This window comes from Phocoena phocoena, chromosome 2, assembly GCF_963924675.1.
Source record: "Phocoena phocoena chromosome 2, mPhoPho1.1, whole genome shotgun sequence".
Classification (NCBI taxonomy): Eukaryota; Metazoa; Chordata; class Mammalia; order Artiodactyla; family Phocoenidae; genus Phocoena; species Phocoena phocoena.
The window spans coordinates 120,651,497-120,664,787 of record NC_089220.1 but is presented as its reverse complement, the minus strand read 5'-3'; the positions used below and the strand labels follow the sequence as shown (position 1 = coordinate 120,664,787).

At 43.5% G+C, this 13,291-nt stretch overlaps 1 protein-coding gene across 1 annotated transcript in view; it reads right to left on the bottom strand.

Moving 5' to 3' along the window:
- Positions 1-13,291, bottom strand: part of CHRNA7 (cholinergic receptor nicotinic alpha 7 subunit) — a 124,590-nt gene that overhangs the window by 77,904 nt on the left and 33,395 nt on the right. The window contains exon 3 of the mRNA XM_065901059.1: positions 844-888. Coding sequence (XP_065757131.1) covers positions 844-888 — 45 coding nt within the window. The remainder of the gene's footprint in view (positions 1-843; positions 889-13,291) is intronic.

Genomic DNA, 13,291 nt, shown 5'->3' with positions numbered 1-13,291 from the left:
AAATTTGTAATTAAGTGTCACCTTGAGGAATTATGTAGCATTAATCACTATAATCCTAAATTGATCCAGAAGAAAAATTCTTAACACTTATTTTCTGAAGGAATAATTTTTATGTAAATATTTACATTTGAAAAACCAAGGCAGAATGATTAATAAAAGAGTTTCAAACATAAAGTTATATCACATTTGGATAAAATTCTGTGTGGAAAGTGGAATAGAAATATAAGTGCAGAGAGAAAATGGGAGTATGTAAAATATCAACCAGTTAAAGAAGGGCTTGTTTGTATATTTTTTTTAATTAATGATATGGGCGTCAGATTATATGGCATTTTAATAGATTCAATTTAAAATAGAGACTGACAGTTTTATTTTTAAACGTCCATTTTACAGTTGGATGGAAGTAACATAATTTGTAGTTAATTAATCTGGGGTTAGAACTTTAGATGTCAAGGTTAAAATACATGAATGAAAAAATACAGCTTCTCAAAATTCTTGCGGGTGTCACTGGAGCAGGAAGTGTGAAGGCCTCTGGCTTAGGTGTCACTCTGTCGCATTCAGACGTGCATGGCTGGAGCCAGGGGGAGCAGGGCACACATTCCTGAGCCCTAGCGACCATTTAGGGCGCAGACTGTGGACATGCACATGCAGACCTGCATCTTATAACTTGTGCATATTTCTGCCTTGCAGGGCGTAGTGCAGGACATGCAAAGGCGCGGTGGTCTGGTTCACTGTTTGCATACATGAAGGTGGGAGGACAGTCCTGGCTTGTCCTACGGGACCTTCACTGTGATTCCAGCACAGGCATTGTGGAAGCAAGAGCAGGAAGCCATGGTTGCAACTTACCATTTGCAGCCAAATGTTGGTGGTCAACACTTGGTTCTTCTCATCCTTTAAAGGAAAAAAAAAAAAAGTCAAAAATATGGTTTATATGATTTACATAAGAAGAAATGATACCCTTATTCATGTACCAATCTGATGGTTGGGACGGTTGGCGTGTGTGGAAAATAGAATTCATGGAGCACTTCCAAATATACTCCAGCACTTCCCCAGAGCACAGCTTTTCTATTTATGCTGAAGTAATACACATTCATTACAGAGCTCTTACAAAAGATGGAAAAGTATAGAGAAGAAAATTAAAACCCTGCAACCCCACCATCCCGAGATGATACCTGCTAATCGTTTATCTTATTTTTCCTTACACATTATTTATCATTTGTATACTTAAAAAATAAGACTGGGTGCAGATTCCAATATTTTAAAGTCAAGTTTATTAGCAGAATGGATAGAGTTTTAAGCAAACTGAAATATTTTAGGCTTCCCTCCCCCAGGAAAGGGAGTCCCCGCCCCACCCCATGACAGCTGCGGCACCTGTGCTAACAGTGCTGCGTGGGCTCCATTTCTCCCTAAACCCCAAGTGTCTGCCTGCCTTTCCTCCCATCCTCCATCAGCCTGGCAGCACCCAGGCCCTCGACACACACCTGCAGGGTACATCCTGTCTAGGTGAGCAAACTAAGGGTCAGAAAGGTGGTTCCTTTATGAAGGAACCATTCACACTTGGATCTGAGTCAACAGCCCCTCTTTCCACATTTCCAAACTGAGAGTGGGTTCCAAGCTGGGCGCCAAAGTCTGCATTTTTTTCAGGAAGCTCCGGAGAGCAGATTGACCTTGGCTTTGCCCCTGCACTGGGCACCCAAAGAAGATGCTAGTCAACATGGGGCCTTTCCATCCGGGACGCAACCGGTTTTTTAGCATGGCTGGAAAAGCCCAAAAGGGCCTAGCAAAAGCCACAGTGCACACGGAGACAAACAAGCCCATTTCATGCAATAGTTCTGCTGAGAATGCTGTTCACTATTTCGTGTTCAATTCCCACCTAAAAGACTCTGTAAATTAGCAATTTTCACCCTCTCCAGGAGAAAGTACTTATTAATGCTGAGATACCCAGAGGCTGAGGCCATAAGCCCCTCCAGCAGGAACTACCTGGCCTGGCTCCCTGATGGCAGTCACAAAAACAGACCCAGTGGCAGAAAGAACACCATCTACTGGGGCATGGTCTCAGGGCAGGGACACAAGTGAGAAATGGATGCTGCTTCTCCTTCAAATACAAATGTGTTGAATGCGTAAGAAGCTGGCAGAGATTCTTTGATGCATCAATGCCCCTGTCCCAGTAGCTCACCCTGGGTGCCTCTGAGAGGTGAGAGTTGGAGGCAGGAAGGTGGGTGTAAATCTCACAGAGAGGATCAGGCTGCCTAGGGAAAGACAGGGGACCAAGTCCCAAGGGTCCCAGGCCAGGGGCTGTGTCCAGAAGAAGCTGCGAATTCTGTACAAGAAAAATACATCCCCTTTTTCAAAATAACACATGCCAGGGGTTTTGGTAGAAAAAGCTGCAGAGCTAACCTCTCTCCATCCTCTGTGCAGAGATAACAGTCGCTGACAGAGCCATGCATCTGAATTGCAAGAGGGCTCTAGTTCCAGTCCAATCTCCAGTACTATTTGAAAGCACTGATAAACTCTTATAGGACATATGTCCCTTGCCTCAACTTATTAAGGAGTTGTTTTTAATCGACTTAAAAATTAGCCAGTGTTCCATTCACGTGGCTTTCTTTTAATTGCATCCATGTCTTTATCTTCTGAGAGAAAGGCTTCTGTGGTTTGGGAGCTCAATTACGACCAATCTAATTAAAAGGCTTTCTTCTTTCCAACATGTTAGCTGAAACCTCATTAGAGGGAAATGAGATTTCTGTGGTGTGTGGCAGCATGGGACTGAGCAGGCATTTCAAACTGTAATCAACGCAAAGCAGCAGCCAGCCTCCAACGGAAGGAGCAGCAATGCAGGTTGGGGAGCCTCCACGGAGATGCGGGAAAACCCTGCAGGACCAGCAGAGCAGAGAGGCTACTGTCTGTGTTCCCAAGGTGGGCCCGTCACACCACCCCCATCCCAGGGCCACCCACTGGCTGAGTCTCAGCTCTCAGTCTGCATGGTGACAAGGCGTCCCACCTCCTTCCCACCCCCTTGTGAAGTATGTTCTTCCCCCCAAAGACTGAATGTCTGTGTTGCCCAAATTTCCTATGTTGAAAGCTACCCTGCGTGGGGATGGTATTAGGAGATGGGGCCTTTGGAAGGTGTGTAGGTCATGAGGGTGGGTTCACCCTCATGACCAGGATTATTGTCCTTAATAAAGGGACCCCAGAGGGCTCCCTCACCCCTTCTGCCATGTGAAGACCCAGTCAGAAAACAGCCATCTATGAACCAGGAAGCAGGCTCTCACCAGACATCAAAGCTGCAGGTACCTTGATCCTGTACTCCCCAGCCTCCAGAATTGTGAGAAATAAATGTGTGTCATTAAGCCACTCAGTCTATGGTACTTTGGTTACAGCAGCCGAGCTGATGGAAGGCAGGGCCCTCACAGGGTCTGAACTCTGCTCAGTTCCAGACAGGCTCTCTGCCCTCCGCCAGCTGTACTGTTCAAATAACCCAGTCTCAAGTCCTTAGGGCAGCACACAGCTCTTTCTACAACCCACAGTCCAGCCAAGTGTCCATTTGCTCATTCATTCATTCACTCATTTGACAAATATTTCTGGAGCACTTCCTGTTTGGGGCATTATGCCAGCCTGACATGCACAGTGGGAACTGAACAGACACGGCCCCTGAGCTCATGGAATATAAAATATGGGTGGAGGGTGGGATAACACAATTCGACAATGACACACCTATAATTACAAATGGTGACAAGTCACAGAGGACAGGAACAGAGCCCCTTCAGAGGATGACAGGAAGAAGGACTTCACCAGAGTGATGGGGATGAGATCCTGAGGAAAAGACATCACGTTTACTTCCTATGACCCTGCAACACCAAAGCCACGACCCCTCACGCCCACTGTGCGCACCCCTACCCTTCTAGATCTTGCTCCCCACTCAACCCCCAAGTGCCTGCCCTGCCCCATGCCCTCCTCCTTCCTCCTGCACAAGTCCAGGGGCTCCGGGAGGGAGCCAGTAACCTGGGCAGACTTGTGGCCTCAGACAGCAAAGTGCAATTCAACCCAAGGAGGAACCTTCCTGCCAATTGTCCAGCTGCTTTAGAAGGGACCTAACATGTATCCACAAGGATAACAAGTTAGCTGAACATTATTTAATGCTTAATAAATCTATTTTCCATTTCAAAAAAGAGGGGACCTATCGACCAGTTCCTGAGTTGTAAGCACAGAGGATGGCCACCCTTCTGGTCCACCCCTGGGCTGGACCCCTGAGGGCGAAGCCAGGTGACCAGGGCCTGCAAGGTCTGCAGAGCCAGATCCCACACACCCAGTGCCCCTGCCACAGCTTCCCAGCCTCCTCCCCGCCACCCTGGCACCCACGGTGCCCTGCTTCTTGATGGAGTCTTCGCCTCTGCATTCAACTGCATGGCCTCAGGGGCTGCACGTCCTACACACTGAAGTCAGGTGGAAATCAATTCTCACTCCGGGAGGGAGCTCTCTCCTCTCTCACCCCGTCCTCCTCCACTGACACCCCGGTCACCAACCCCCCTACTGCTCTCGCACTTGTGTGAAATCAGGAACCAGCCACTGATGCTGAACTCAGCAGTCACGTCTGGCACAGGCTGGAGGCACACGGGTCCAACACTGGAACTCTTGGGAGGGAGAGGGGGATGAGGCTTCCAAACCCTGACCCCAGACCCTGGCCCAGGGGCTCTAAAACATAAGCAGGTACAACCCCCTGGGAACAAACAGCACAGGATCCGGGCATGAGTTCCAGTGATTCCAGACCCTCAGCAGTCACCTGCCCATCACAGCACTGACCCAACCTGGCAGGACAGCACACAGGTGCAGAGCCCCCCACACTGGCTGCCAGAAAACCCCCTGGGCTCCAATCAGCTGCCCCCTATCAGGCAGGCACTCAGTGTCTGTGGTTTCAGTGTTCTCTTCTCAGAAATAGGGAGACAACAGCTGCTCCCACTACCTCCCAGTGTAGGAGGGACGAGGGTAGAGTCACACAGGCTGTAAAATATGACTCGGCTCTAGTGTGTCACTGTGTGGTTGCTCTATCTCTCTCTCTCTCTCTCTCACTCTCTCTCTCTCTCACACACACACACACACACACACACACACACACACACACACACACACACACACGGCTCCCTCACAAGACCCAGGCTCCTTGCTGACCCTGGGATCTCACAGGAGGACACAGGACCCCTGAGTGCCATGGAATCACACAGACCAGTGCACAGAACACCCCCAAAGCCAACCCTTTGTTTTTCAAACTGAGCACCTCAGAATACATTCAGCCTCAAAAATGAAGGAAATCCCGCTATCTGCGACCGTGTGGATGAACCTGGAGCACATTACGTTAAGTGAAAGAAACCAGACACGGAAAGATCCTGCATGATTCCACTTGTATAAAGAATCTAAAATAATCCAACCCACAGAAGTACAGAGTAGAATGGTGGCTGCCAGGGGCCAGGTGGGAAATGAGAGGTATTAGTCCAAGGGTGCAAAGTTTCAGTTCTGCAAAATGAACAAGCCCCAGAGATCTGTGAGGCACAGAGCCTATAACTAATAATGCTGTAGCGTAGACTTAAACATTTGCTAAGAGGGTAGATCTTATGTTAGGTGTTCTTATCACAGAAATAATAATTATAATAAATAAAAAAGAGGGCAGGAGGAAACTTTGAGAGGTGATGGGTATGTTTATGGCATAGACTGTGGTGAGAATTTCACAATGTATGGTTATCTCCAAATTTGTCATATTGTGTACATTAAACACGTATAGCTTTTTGTATGTCAGTCACACCTCAATAAAGGGATTTTTAAAGTATACTTTAAGTAGCCATGCTTTTTAAAATCAATCTCCCGGAATAATCATGTGTCTGTTTTAGAGTACAACCATTCTGATATGCTATCCTGCACACCTGCAGCAATTATTCTTCTGGAAGTTACAGCGTGACATTATTCAACATTATTTTGCAGAGCTCCCAATACTTTTCCTTTGCTTTTCTGTAAATGCTGAGAAAAAAAAATAGGTAACGATAGATCTGTGTCTCAATTCTTGTTTGCAGAGAAAGTTGCTAGATAACATAAATTTTTATTTATGTAGTATTCTGCAGTTTTTTTTTAACAAGGATCACTTCTTTTATCTAATTTAATCTTTACATTAACCATATTTTTGTCCTGTTTTTACAGAAAAATTAATTGAGAGGCTGTGGTTTTCCCTGAGTCAGCGAGATATTAGGGCTGAGAGAAGACTCATATCCAGCATAAGAAATAAATGCCCAAAAGTCAATAAGAAAAAGGCAGACAATCCAACAGAAAAATGGGCAAAAGGTGAACCAACCCATGATTTTCACTACAGAGGATAACAGTAAATGATATTTGAAAATAACACAGCTAAACCTTAAATAGAGTTTGCAGTCTTCTGAATGTGGTACACACACACACACACACACACACACACATACACACACGTTTTTTTCAAACTCATTACAGTCTTGTGACAACCACACGGCGAAGTCAGTACTATTATTATTCTCATCTCATAGCTCAACACCAGTGTTTCAGCCGCCAGGTGACTCTGCTCCCAATGTCCTAAGGAAACACTTTGGTGATGGTCACAGAAAATGATTCTCTTTGGCATCTGTACAGCACAGACATTCTCAAACTACAGGCTGGGAACCTCTGAGTTTCTGAGATGCTCCCAGAGGATCAGTGAAGCCACACCTTTTTGACAATCATGAGAAGTTATTAGCCTATTTTACCCTCATTTACTCATGAACGGTTGGTAGAGCTTTGCAGAGACCACGTGACATACGATGCAGCAGACTGACCGCAGAAGTGGATCAGAGAATGCAGCTGTCTTCTATGAAGCTGGGCATTAAGGAGATTTGCAAAAATATAAAACAGTGCTACTCTTCTCACTAAATGTGTTTTTCCTGGGAAAATATAGTTATTTTTCTTAAAGTATTAGTTATGGTAACAAGGCATGGGGTTATTTCGAATGAATTCATGGACTTGAAAATGTTTTCTTAGTTTTTATTTCAAACATGGTAATAAATATTGATAGATGTAACCCATGTAAAAAAAACTTGGGGGGGGGGACAGGGATCTGCAATAACTTTTATGAGAGCAGAGGGGTCCGGAAGCTTAGAAGTTTGAGAGCCACTGGTGCAGGCTTGGTGTTCCTAAGACAAGGCGTTCCTGGTTCTTGGACCCAGGGGCCCGGCCCCATCTCTGTTCTCATTTGGGGGTTGCTCAGAGTCTGTGTTTTGGAAGTACAGTGTGAAAAGTCTGCCCCAGCCTCCCCAGGGAGGGGCAAGGGGTTCGAGAGTGCACTTTTTACTAGGACTAAAGGGCTTCTTTCCACTTCGGTTAGAGGAAGAGCCTCCCTGTCTCCCCCAGGAGGACCCAAATCTGGAAGAATGAAGCCTGGGGCATGGATCATAAGAGCAGAACCAGAGAAGAGACTCTATCTTGAGTCAGCAGGCCTGGAAAGTGGAGGAAGGGTGGAGGGGCTGGGGGATTATGGATGTAGGAGAGAGGGGGAAAGAGGTGGACACCAGTCACACTGGTAAACCAACACTCAAGCTTCATCTGAACTCTCTCTGGACAGAAACAATAAATTTCCCTTTATTCTGAAGCCATCATCCTGATTGAATCAGTATCTAAGCATCCCCTTCACAGACACAGCACACATAACAAGTTATCTCTGGCAGGACTCAAGGAAAGCAACTGCACACAGAGCTGGACTCTACAAATGCCTGGGTCATGGAAACCAGTGCTGGAGCTTCAGCATCAGGCTTCTCCAACAAACTCTCTTGGGAACCTGGCTGTGGAAAGTCCCATCAAAACGAGGTCCTCTGAAGACAGGAGCTAGTGATAGGGGATCTCAACACAACCCTCAGTGTGGAACTGGTGCCAAGGTGGGTTCAAAAGGTCAAAGGGAAGGGAAAGGGATGAGATACATGAAAGAAGGCAGGAGCTGGAAGTGAAAGCAGTAATGTTTTCTTTTTTTGTTATTTGACATTTATAAGATTTCTACAAGCAATGTAGGTTAATTGGTTTAATAAATTAAGCAAAAATAAAGATCACATAAAAGTAAAGAATATATATGAAAAAATTATCACCATTATAGCACAGAAAATTAACAACTATGAGTAGGCACACCCTCATAAGGCATGGGCAAGATGAAAAAATTGGAATGACAGATTCACAAACATAGTTTGGCAATGAATGAATGAATGAATACATAAATAATTTAAAATGCAAGGAAGAAAGGAAGGCAAGCAGATAAACACAACTAAAATACAAAATATAATCTGGAAAAAAGCCCAATTAAGCATGCTTCCCATGAATTCTTTCTACTGTATAACTCAATAAAGCCTTGGATCAAATTAAACATGATTTCAAATATGAGATTATAAAATACCGAATGAAATAAAAGGGAGACTGCAGAGCTAAACAAATAAACTGAGAACCAAAACAATACAGTTACATGGCTAATAACTTAGAGCCAGAAAGGAACAAAACAGACCCAGCTGAAAACTGAGTTACTGGCATGAAGGCAAGGCATGAGATAACCACAGTATGTAGAGGAAAAACACAAAAGAGATTAAGTCAATTAGGGACGTGGACACAGAAGTGCCACAAGGAGGGCACAACTTGAGCTGAAATGGAGAACATGCACGTGGGAAACAGAAAGTGTCCTGGGACCATGCACAGGAGACATACTTCTGGTTCTAGCAAAACAGTAAAATCCATGACCTGAACACTGTCCTGCTACCAAACACCTAGAAATGCTGGAGGAAATCACAGAAATACCTTCTTAAATGCAAATGGAAGGTCACAAAAATGGAAGAGAAATCTTCAAAAACCAAATCTTCAAAAACAAAGAAACTGAAAAGAACACTGTCAGGGGCACTGGTGGTGCAGTGAATAAGAATCTGCCTGCCAGTGCAGGGGACACGGGTTCGATCCCTGGTCCTGGAAGATCCCACATGCCACAGAGCGACTAAGCCTATGAGCCACAACTACTGAGCCTGTGCTCTAGAGCCTGCAAGCTACAACTACTGAGCCCACGTGCCACAACTACTGAAGCCCACGTGCCTAGAGCCCGTGCTCCGCAACAAGAGAAGGCACTGCAATAAGCAGCCCGCTCACCACAGTGAAGAGTAGCCCCCACTCGCCGCAACTAGAGAAAGCCCACGGGCAGCAAAGAAGACCCAATACAGCCAAAATTAAATAAATAAATAAATAACCTTTAAAAAAAACAAAATAAAAAAGCTTCAGAAGGAGAAAATTTAAAGAAATAATGACTGAAATTTCCAGAATTGCTGAACTAACCCTCAGTTTAAGGAAGCTCAACAAGTTACTCAAGAAGATAAATATGACTCAAAAACAAATCAAAGTTTAATCATTTTTTTCAGCTCCTATATGTAAAGAGCTTACAATTAAGCTCTTATAGCAAGAAAAAAAACCTGAACATACTGAAAATCAGTGACTTTGGTTGGACCCGTGAGAGCTTGATGTTGCAGTGTAAAGTGCCACGCTGAAATCTGAAAACAGGCGAATTCACAGAGTCATAGACAAGATCTGCTTACCTGGGGCAGAGGCTACTAGAGCCATAAACTTGCAGTAACACCCACATGGTCATTTTGATGAGTCTCTGTTTGCTGAGGATAAACTTGAGTGAGAATAAGACCTTGGGGACACCCTACACTCTCATGGATTTCATCTCCAGGAGCCCCACCAAGTTCTCAAGGTAAATATGCAAGAAAGATCCCCTTGTAACTCTGGCACAGGAATGGAAGGAGTAACTCTTAGGAAACAGGCCACCCAAAGCCTTCTCCATAGCAAAGGCTACTCTCCAACCTTTCCAGAGCTTGATCTCCACCATTCCTCCCACACCAGTGCCCTGGAGCCTTTCTATCCCATGTGAAGGAGGGGACGAAAGCCATCACAGGAGGGAAACACTTGTAAAGGCCACAGCCCAGGAGCACAGACAGGCCCACTGAAAGGCTGAGGTTTAACCCTAACACTACAGAACCTATAGAACACTTCCCCTCCCCCACATCATCCCACCACACTAACACTCCAGAATAAGGGCAGTGGGAACCACTGAAAAAGCTGCAGACTCCCTCTGAGGAGGGGTCTGAGTGAAGACCAAAATCAAGAGGGGAGACAAAAACAGACACTAGAAGAATCTGAAACCTCTGGCACAGAAAGCTACAGCAAACATTACAGCCCAACTACTAGCCAAACTAACATAAATTCTCACATTAAAGGTGTATTTATTTCAATTTCTATTACCTTATAGGATATTTCTGATTTATAACAGAACACTACAAGGCAACTAAAAGACAAGAAAAAAAGTATGAAGAGACAAAGCAAGCATCAGAAAAAGACTGTAATATGACACAGATGTTGAAATTATCAAACACTAAATTTAAGATAATATGATCAATATGTTAAAGGGCTCTAAAGGAGAAATAAACAACATGCAAGAACAGATGGGTAGGGGGAACCTTCAAGATGGCGGAGGAGTAAGAAGCGGAGATCATCTTCTTCCCCACAAATATATCAAAAATACATCTACATGTGGAACAACTCCTACAGAACACCTACTGAACGCTGGCAGAAGACCTCAGACTTCCCAAAAGGCAAGAAACTCCCTGTGTACCTGGGTAGGGCAAAAGAAAAAAGGAAAAACAGAGACAAAAGAATATGGACAGGACCTGCACCTCTAGGAGGGAGCTGTGAAGGAGGAAAAGTTTCCACACACTAGGAAGCCCCTTCACTGGCAGAAAATATGCTTGAAAATATGTCATAGAAACTTTTGAAACTGAAATGCAAAAAAGGAAAAAGAATGAAAAAAATAGACCATCCAATAATTCTGGGATGATGTCAAAATGTATAACTCTATATAGTTGTGTTACCAAAATAAAAAGAGCAGAGCAGATGAATAATTGAAGTAATAATGGCTGAGAACTTTCCAAAATTAATGACAGACACAAATCACATATCCCGGAAAGTGAGGGAACACCAAGCAGGATAAATATCTAGAAAAATAGACATGGACCTAATACCTATCACAGAAATAAAATCAAAATGGATCATAAGACTAAATGTAAAACTAGAAGAAAACATAGGATAACGTATGTGTGATCTGAGGCTTGGTGATGAGTTTTTGGAAACAATGCCAAAGGGACGATGATCCATGCAAAAAATAAAGTAATTTAAATTGCTAGGTTGGATTTTATTAAACTTAAAAACTGCTCTGTGAAAGACAGTTACCAGAATGAAAAAACTAACCACAGACTGGGAGATGGTTTCTCAAAATAACATCTCTGATAAAGGACTTGGATCTGAAATACTGGAAGAAAAGTCAACATGAAGAAAGCAAACAACCTAACTAAAAAAGAGGCAAAAGATGTGAACAGACACCTGAACAACAAAGATACACAGATGGTAAAAAAGCATACAAAAAGATGCTCAACGCGTCATTAAGGAATTACAAATTACAACAGTGAGATACTGCCACACACCTATTAAAATGATCAATATCTAAAATACTGACAATACCAATTGCTGAGAGGATGTGGAGCAGTAAGAACTCTCATTTACTGCCGGTGGGAATGCAAAATGGTGTGCCAGTCTGGAAGACGGTTTGGCAGTTTCTCATAAAACTAAACATAGTATCACCAGACTATCCGATAAATGCACTCCTAGATATTTACTCAATGGTTTGAAAATTTTTATCCACACAAAAGCCTTCAAGTTAATGTTTATGGCCAGTTTATTCATAACTGCCAAAACCTGGAAGCAACCAAGATGTCCTACAGTAGATGAATGGATAAACTGCGTTACATCCCTATAATGAACTACTACCATTCAGGGATAAAATGAAATAAGCTATCAAACCACGAAACATAGAGATAAACCTTAAACATATACTGCTAAGTGAAAGAAGCCAGGCTGAAAAGGCAACATACCGTATGATTTCAATTATAAGACATTGCAAAACTAGGGATGGTAAACAGATGGATCAGTTGTGCTGTGTGTGAGGTTATAAGGATGAATAGATGGAGCACAGGGGAATTTTAGAGCAGGGAAACAATTTTGTATGATATTGCAATAGTGAACACAAGACATAAAGCATTTGTCAAAACCCATATAACTGTAGAGCACAAAGAGTAAACCTTAATGTATGCAAATTTAAAAGAAAATCATTTAGGAAGTCAGAGGATCCAGGATGGAATGCAAAATGTTGGATCTAAACACATCACAAAAGTATGAACCTCCCTGACAGAGTTGGAGGAAAAGGGTGCTGACCTAAGTAAATTCCCAAATAAGGGAGTCTGTAAGGCACCGTACACTAGCACTGCACTCTAGATGATGAAGCTGTTCTCCACAGAGGTCTGGCCTAACAATTCTAAAACCACTGCATGTATACTGGAATTGAACAATTATGTAAGTGGGTGGAAGATCGTGGGAGTCAGATTTCTCACCACTGGGGTGGGAGGAGGTTAGAATTACCTATATGGTAATGGATTAGAGTTGGAGACATATGGCAAAATTCACATTTAGCTTAATATAGATTCCAGTGTTATATATAGAAATACCATAGATATGTGCATACACATGCATTAGTATACATACTGTATACATACACCTGTCCCTTACTCCGTCAATTTAGAGGGCCTAGAAACATGCCCCAGGAACAATGAACACACACACCAAGCACCGAGGTTTTGTTTCCTAATCATTCTCCAGTAAAAAGAATCAGGTGTCCTTCAGAAACAGCTGACTCCAGGTGTTGGGCAGGAAATAAGCAAGATGACCTGGAGCATCTTTGAGTGCCAGGAAGTAAGAAAGTGGTCAAAAAATAAATACATAAATTCACAATGATGAGGGTACATCAAAGGGTCACAGGAACAAACAAAACAAGTACCCAGGTGGCCAAAGCTGGAACAATTTGAGAAACAAAATCCATAAAGTAGTATTGAAGTATAACCAGAGTATAAGATAAATATCCATGAGTCCACATTGCCATAAATAAATAATTGAATAAATAAAAGGGAGAAAACAGACAAATCTCTCATGCAGAGGAACTCCAAATAATTTATGTAGATACTCCACTTTTTAAGGAGATGGAGCTTACCTCCCCACTACTTAAATGTGGGCTACACAGAGTGACTTCCTTGCAAAAACTACAGTATAGATGGGCGGGGGGGGGGAAAGTAACTGTACAGTGGAGAGGCCTGACCTACCTAAAGTCATAAGATGAAGGTCAACATCAACAATG